We start from the raw sequence: 7,871 nt of genomic DNA, 5'->3' as shown, positions 1-7,871 counted from the left end.
CTGAGTTTTTAGAAACAGATTTCCAAGATGCATTCTTTTTCATCGTTAATGCTCTGTAATGCCAAAGCATTCAAAAAGAAGAAGATGACTTAGAAATTGAAGGTGAAGTGGGAGGGGTGCGTTGTGGAGGGAGAGAATGAGGGTTGGCCTTGGGCAGTGAAATTTCTTAAATCTATTTCTCCAAATTCTGAACTGGGATTTGTAAACTGTAAAGTCTCAAACCCAATTTTTAACAAAAGTGAATAAGGCTTCCTATTTGATTGAGAAAACAGGGTGACTAAATACTATGAGAATTCATGAACATAATTTCCATTTATCCATAGTAATCATGTTGAAGGAGCCATGATAAAGGCTCAGTACTAAGTTGCTGGGTTGTTTTTTTTTTTAATTTTTCAAATTCATTTTTATTGGAGTATAACTGATTTACAATGTTGTGTTAGCTAAGTTGATACTGACTTTAAACCCAAGGAGTATTTGCAGTCTAATGCAAATGAACAACTTCCATTCTTTTTCCTGGGTTGTTTGTGTGTGTGTGTGTGTGTGTGTGTGGTGAAGTGCAGCATTTATTGTAAGGAACCAATACAAGAATGGGTGGTTCATGTGTGTGTGTGTGTGTGTGTGTGTGTGTGTGTGTGTGGTGAAGTGCAGCATTTATTGTAAGGAACCAATACAAGAATGGGTGGTTCATGTATGTGTGTGTGTGTGTGTGTGGTGAAGTGCAGCATTTATTGTAAGGAACCAATACAAGAATGGGTGGTTCATGTGTGTGTGTGTGTCTGTGTGTGTGTGGTGAAGTGCAGCATTTATTGTAAGGAACCAATACAAGAATGGGTGGTTCATGTGTGTGTGTGTGTGTGTGTGTGTGTGTGTGTGTGTGTGTGTGGTGAAGTGCAGCATTTTTTGTAAGGAACCAATACAAGAATGGGTGGTTCATGCATTAAAACTCCCAACTCCCTGAAAGGTTTCCAATATTCACTATTATTTTTAAAAAGAATTCTCTTAGCGAGATACTACTACAAACCCTGCTCTCTAGTTGGGAAAACTGAATTGTAACCCAAGTATTGAACTCCAGTACAAGAATGGGTGGTTCATGCTCTAAAACTCCCAACTCCCTGAAAGGTTTCCAATATTCACTATTATTTTTAAAAAGAATTCTCTTAGCGAGATACTACTACAAACCCTGCTCTCTAGTTGGGAAAACTGAATTGTAACCCAAGTATTGAACTCCAAAACTCACTGTCTTGACATATTAATAGATGCTTCTTTGAATGATTCAGCTACTTACATGACAAAGTGCACTATGCCATGCATCCTTCTCTTGGATTTATATCCATAATTTTATCTCCTGTCTCTTTTGCTGTCAGCTATCTTAGGTAGGTGTGTTCCTGATCAGCGGTCACCTCCAGAATTATCTTTAATGCCCAGGATTATCTAGTTCCCAGGACTGGGCTGGTTTTGACTCCTGCTGTTTTCCCTGGGCCCACCTCCCGTGGGGCTGAAATTGTTCCCTGAGCCCCTGTTCAGGGCCGTGCCTCTTCTACTTCTGGAGAAGCCTCCTGGATGACACCTCTTTGGGTGTCTAATTCATCACAGAGAACTGAGAGATACCTGTTTGTCTCAAAATCATTGATGCTGACCATTGTCATGGGACTCTGTCTAATGCTTTGTACCTCCTCAAATAGCCAAACCTGCTGTCAGGGCTATTCTGCCTTATCTAGTAGGTGGGTCTGGAGTTGTAGCTGTGACATTAACAGTAACCATATCTTAAGTACAAACATCTTACTACAACATATTTTCTCAGCAGCTACACCTGTGCATTTACCTGAGGGAACACAAATTATTTGTTTATAAATTACTTTCTTCATATTATAGATTTATACATATATATATGCACACATATATATACATATGATAAATGCATTAGGGGTTTATGTTTCAGTTCAGTTCAGTCGCTCAGTTGTCTCTGACTCTTTGCGACCCCATGGACTGCAGCACACCAGATTTCCCTGTCCATCACCAACTCCCGGAGCTTGCTCAGACTCATGTCCATTTAGTCGGTGATGCCATCCAACCATCTCATCCTCTGTTGTCCCCTTCTCCTCCTGCCTTCAATCTTTCCCAGCATCAGGGTCTTTACCAGTGAGTCAGTTCTTTGCATCAGGTGGCCAAAGTATCAGAGCTTCAGCTTCAGCATCAGTACTTTCGATGAATATTCAGGACTGATATCCTTTAGGATGGACTGGTTAGATCTCCTTGCAGTCCAAGGGACTCTCAAGAGTCTTCTCCAACACCACATTTCAAAAGCATCAATTCTTCGGTGCTCAGCTTTCTTTATAGTCCAACTCTCACATCCATACATGACTACTGGAAAAATTATGATTATAAAAAAAATTATTTTAATGATGTATGTAAATAAGTTGGGGCTTCCCAGGTGGCACTAGTGGTAAAGAACCCACCTGTCAAAGCAGAAGACATTAAGAGATGCAGATTCTATCCCTGGGTTGGGAAGATCCTCTGGAAAATAAAATAAAAACACAGCCCATTTGTGTTCTTTCCTGGAAAATCACATGGACAGAGGACCCTGGCAGGCTACAGTCCAGGGGGTTGCAAAGAGTTGGACATGACTGAAGTGACTAAGCACACATGTAAATAAGTTTAACTGTGGTTTTCATTTCAGAATAATAAAAGTGTCCTAAAATATTTGGCATTGTAAGGCAATGTTAAGACCACTGGGGTGGTGAAGAGTAAATCTTCACCACCTTTTAAAAAAGACTTTAGTTCAGATTCAGGTTCTGACTATGAGGACTGTGATAAGGATCAAATTACTTTCTTGAGTCGCAACTTATCTATAAAACGGAGACGGTAATTATAATTAAGGGATGTTATGAATATTAAATGTCAGTGTATGTAAATCCCTTCTACCCTGCATATAGTAAATGCTGAAAACTGTTAGCTATTATGATCATTATTAAAATAGGGACGATATATACCTTGTAAGATTATAAATATTCAGCAAGAAGTAGACAAACTGCCTAATTAACAGACATTGTGAATATCACATTTCATTGAATCCAGGTTGTACCATTATTTTAGTTACCTCCAAGAAAGACAAAAAATGCTGCCAGTTGCACAATAGTTATAGATAGTAAGGTTGAAAAATGAAATGTTAGTCACTCAGTCATGTACGATCCTTTGTTACCCCAAGGACTGTAGCCCGCCTGGCTCCTCTACCATGGAATTCTCCAGGTAAGAACATTGAAGTGGATTGCCATTCCCTTTTTCAGGGGATCTTCCCAACTCAGAGATCAAACCTGGATCTCTAGCATTGCAGTTATAAACAGTAAGGTAGATTCCAATTTCAGGTATGTTAAGTGTGAAAAATTTTGCATTAAAATAAAACTACTTTATCTCTTCTTCTCTTCCCTATTACTTAAAGAATGAAGAATCTTTACTCCTTAGAGTCTGAAATTTTGTTTCCTATTCTTTTTCCTACCAAGACCCTAGGATCTCCTACTTACTTGGCTACAAAAGGGCTACAAGCACTGTAAGTTTTCTGTATCACTTTTATACTATCACGATTCCACTTTATTTCTTCCATCTCAGTGTGAATTCAACTGCTCAGCATTCTGATTCTTGTTATACAAATGAATATTTTAAGCCCCAAACTTATTCCTAGTTATTTAATACCTCCGATCTAATACTTAGGTTCAGAACCATCTATTTCTGCTTTATTGACTATGCCAAAGTCTTTGACTGTGTGGATCGCAATAAACTGTGGAAAATTCTTCAAGAGATGGGAATACCAGACCACCTGACCTGCCTTTTGAGAAACCTATATGCAGGTCAGGAAGCAACAGTTAGAACTGGACATGAAACAACAGACTGGTTCCAAATAGGAAAAGGAGTACAGTGAGTCCATATCATCCTGTTCCTGTAAATAGGAAAATATACAGTCAAAGCTGTATATTGTCACCCTGCTTATTTAACTTATATGCAGAGTACATCATGAGGAACATTGGGCTGGAAGAAGCACAAGCTGGGATCAAAACTGCCAGAGAAGTATCAATAACTTCAGATATGCAGATGACACCACCCTTATGGCAGAAAGTGAAGAGGAACTCAAAAGCCTCTTGATGAAAGTGAAAGAGGAGAGTGAAAAGGTTGGCTTGAAGCTCAACATTCAGAAAACAAAGATCATGGCATCTGGTCCCATCACTTCATGGGAAATATAAGGGGAAACAGTGGAAAGTGTCAGACTTTATTTTTTTGGGCTCCAAAATCACTGTGGATGCTGACTGCAGCCATGAAATTAAAAGATGCTTACTCCTTGGAAGAAAAGTTATGACCAACCTAGATAGCATATTAAAAAGCAGAGATATTACTTTGCCAACAAAAGTCCGTCTAGTCAAGGCTATGGTTTTTCCAGTGGTCATGTATGGATGTGAGAGTTGGACTGTGAAGAGGGCTGATCACCGAAGAATTGATGCTTTTGAACTGTGGTGTTGGAGAAGACTCTTGAGAGTCCCTTGTACCGCAAGGAGATCCAACCAGTCCATTCTAAAGGAGATCAGTCCTGGGTGTTCATTGGAAGGACTGATGCTGAAACTGCAACTGCAATACTTTGGCCACCTCATGCGACGAGTTGACTCACTGGAAAAGACTCTGATGGTGGGAGAGATTGGGGGCAGGAGGAGAAGGGGACAACAGAGAAAGAGATGGCTGGATGGCATCACCGACTTAATGGACTTGAGTTTGAGTGAACCGGGAGTTGGTGATGCAGAGGCCTGGCGTGCTGTGATTCATGGGGGTCACAAAGAGTTGGACACGACTGAGCGACTGAACTGATGTACACCTTTGGGCTTTCCAGATGGCTCTAGTTGTAAAGAACTCACCTGCCAATGCAGGAAAGGTAAGAGATGGGGATTCGATCCCTGGGTCAGGAAGATCCCCTGAAGGAGGGCGTGGCAACCCACTCCAGGATTCTTGCCTGAAGAACATCATGGACAGAGGAGTCTTGCAGGCTACAGTTCATGGGGTCACAAAGAGTTGGACATGACTGAACTTAACACGCACGCACTCATGCATGCCTTTAAAGTGAACAGCATGGTGATTGACCAGACACTCTATGGGAACAGAAACTGATAAAGACTGGGAAGAAATTCAAACGTGAGGTAAGAAATGGTAAATCTATATGCCAAGGTGGTAGAAAGGTTAAATAGAATGAAAGTGGAGAGTAGAAAACTTTCTCACAAAATGACCTCCTAGGAAATATGTTCAAATGCTCAGAAACACTGTTCTGTCAGTCTCACCTAGCAAGTAAAGTTTTGTTAATATAGTTGGGTCTCTTATTTGGCTAAACAAAATTAAACAAACATAATAATTTCAGAAATAAAATAATAGAAAAGCAGAAATAATTCAAAGTAAGGTTTTGGTTATTCTGTTTATTTTACTTAGGACACACAGTGGACATTAACTGGGGTACTTAAAAGTCATTTCAACTAGGCATCTCTTTAGTCCTTCATCGATTATTTCAAGTGTTCTAGTCTCAAATACATTCCTTTCTTCTACAAACTTCTGAAAGAGATGAGCACCTCCACCCACACCAAAATAATGCACTTTGCTGGCCAAAAGCACCCGTCCATTTTTATCTAACAATCTAAGGAATGTTTGGTGCAAAGGACCATAGTAATCTGGATTGTAAATCGTTTCTGAGGTAAGAATGAGATCATATTTTTCAAAGAGTTTTTCGCTGCTCAGTACAAGCTTACAAAACTCAGACCACTCCCCTGAAAAAAAGCGGCATTTACATAGTTCTTGTGCTACTGTTGATCTGAATCTTTTCACATCTGGTTCATTTACATCATTTTCTTCATCTTCCAAAGTGGAGTTAGCCACTACATTAGGTAAGGTTACTTCATCAATCACCACACTGTTATAATCTTGAAAATGAATTTCTTTGGCACCTCCCTTGAGTGCCATTATACCCAGCAACCCTGATCCACAACCAAGATCCAACACTTTTTTCCCAGCAAATTTCACTTTGGCCTTTGTCAAATATGCCAGGAGGTCAAAGGTACACTCCCAGATTTTCAAGCCTCCTTCATAAACACCTGAAATCAGGTCAGAATGAGAAGAAACACTTTTTGAAATGATGTTTTCTCCAGGGAAGTTCTCTTTCAACAAGGTGGTTTTCATTATTGATATGTTAACGTGTTTGAGACCTGGTAATGTTTCTGTGACTTTATTTTTTAACACTTTCTTTAAATCTTTAGGCATAGCATGCTCTTTGGCAACTCTTAAGCAGGGCTTTTCCTCGTGTGGTTCCAAATTACTTGAACTGTTAGCTGCACCGAATGAGCTGTCTGGGTCTTGAGAGGGAGCCTCATTTCCCTCTGACTTATGTTCCCACAAACAGTCCTGCAGCAAGCCAAATTGTTCTGTGGAACATTTTTTGTCTCTATGTGTACCTTTTTGTCTTTCTGAGACTGAAGACTCTTTTGAGGAATGTAGGGCCAAAGCTCCATCTCCAAGAGATGTTAATTCATCTTCCAGATGGTCTTCTATAGTGAAATTAAATTGAAAAGTCATTATCTCATAAAATGCACACAACCATTAAACTCCAAGGAAGCTTCTTCCACTTCTGGATTGAACTGATGACACACATGTAAACCTGCCTCAATTAATTATTCTGTTAGTTTTGCTGAAGGTCTATTTCTCTTTAGCTGCTTATACAGTTACAAATATTCAGAGCCATTTCCAAATGACTTTTAAGAGGACTTTGCTCTTCTTTCAGTGCAGCTCTACAGGAAAAAAAGAAAATTGTTATTAAGAAGCAAAGTGACACATTTCATTTAAATTTAATATTAAACATTCCACCCTCCCCCACCAACAGCTTTTCTATGAAAGCTGTGGAGGGAGAGGGAGACAGATTTGGAAACACACAGCCTTCAGGGTTCAAAAGCTGAAGATAATAAACTAAAAACGAACAAAAGAACAGCAGCAACAATTAAAAACAATACAGTCCGAAATTCTCGGGCAGAAAATGATCAGCCTAGCGATTGTCACGACCCTGCCCAAACATATAATATTTACCTCTAAAACTGCCAGAATCTCTTCAGTCTGTTACCGTTTCAAGTAAAAGGAGTTCAAGATTGTATTTTGCTGAATGAGCAACCCTTTAAAAACATGCACAGGTATGCTGATGTGTGTAAATTCATCCAAATGACCTAACTACAAGCATTTAGCCGAGATAGTAGCCCTAAGTGTATTGGGAGTGAGGTAACGCTGGAGTAATTGGTAAAGATTAGCTTGACACAAAATAAGGGTACTGAACCGTGTGGAGAGGCCTGTAGAAAATGGAAGCAACTTAATCAAGAGGGTCTTCTCTGTATCGACTGTGCTAGAAACTTAATATATACCATTAGTTCAATCTGCACACCAATTCTGACAGGTGGGTCTCTAGCCCCATTACACAAGATGTACAGAGTAGGGTCAACACATTAATTGGGTAGGAAGGCGCCTGTTTCCATCCCACTTCACCGCGGGACTTGCAGTCATTCCTGGCCGCATGGCCAGGTCAAACCCAACCCCAGATGTGCAACCAAAAAGCCCCATGGGATGGAATGTTGTAAATCTGGGGACTCTCGGCCCTCACCTACCCCACAGCGTCTCAAAGCAACGTTGACAGCAATCCAAACTTGGAGATGCTCGCCGCCCGGCGGACTCCCGACTCACCTCGCGGCGAACGCCGGCCAGCCTCGCCAGACCGGAAACGTGCACCAGTGAATCGAGTCCTCCGCAGGCCAGACAAGCCCGGCTTTCTTCCCAGTCGTGTGGGCCCCGGGCTCACCAAGGAAAGCGGCGCCCTTCCT

General features: G+C 40.7%; 1 protein-coding gene across 3 annotated transcripts; it reads right to left on the bottom strand.

The window, feature by feature from the left end:
- Nucleotides 1–5,409: 5,409 nt before the first annotated feature.
- On the bottom strand, nucleotides 5,410–7,870 carry METTL18 (methyltransferase 18, RPL3 N3(tau)-histidine). 3 transcript variants are annotated; one of them, XM_055419674.2, is made up of 2 exons: nucleotides 7,735–7,870; nucleotides 5,410–6,800 (listed from the first exon to the last, which is right to left on the bottom strand). In XM_055419674.2, exon 2 carries the CDS (start codon nucleotides 6,586–6,588, stop codon nucleotides 5,470–5,472), a length of 1,119 nt encoding a protein of 372 aa, XP_055275649.2. In that variant the 5' UTR covers nucleotides 6,589–6,800; nucleotides 7,735–7,870; the 3' UTR covers nucleotides 5,410–5,469. The 3 variants fall into 3 exon arrangements, with proteins under 3 accessions (XP_055275649.2, XP_055275646.2, XP_055275647.2); XM_055419671.2 differs by having other exon boundaries at nucleotides 7,659–7,763; XM_055419672.2 differs by having other exon boundaries at nucleotides 7,655–7,740.
- Between the last annotated feature and the right edge of the window lies 1 nt (nucleotide 7,871).

The sequence above is a fragment of the Moschus berezovskii genome, chromosome 17 (assembly GCF_049115385.1).
Source record: "Moschus berezovskii isolate FMDL1 chromosome 17, NW_MosBer_1.0, whole genome shotgun sequence".
In the NCBI taxonomy this organism is placed as follows: Eukaryota; Metazoa; Chordata; class Mammalia; order Artiodactyla; family Moschidae; genus Moschus; species Moschus berezovskii.
This window is presented reverse-complemented; position numbering and strand designations above follow the sequence as displayed.

Coding starts and splice junctions, on each gene's coding strand:
- METTL18 (XM_055419674.2), bottom strand. CDS start 6,588: ATGACTTTTCAATTTAATTTCACTATAGAAGACCATCTGGAAGATGAA.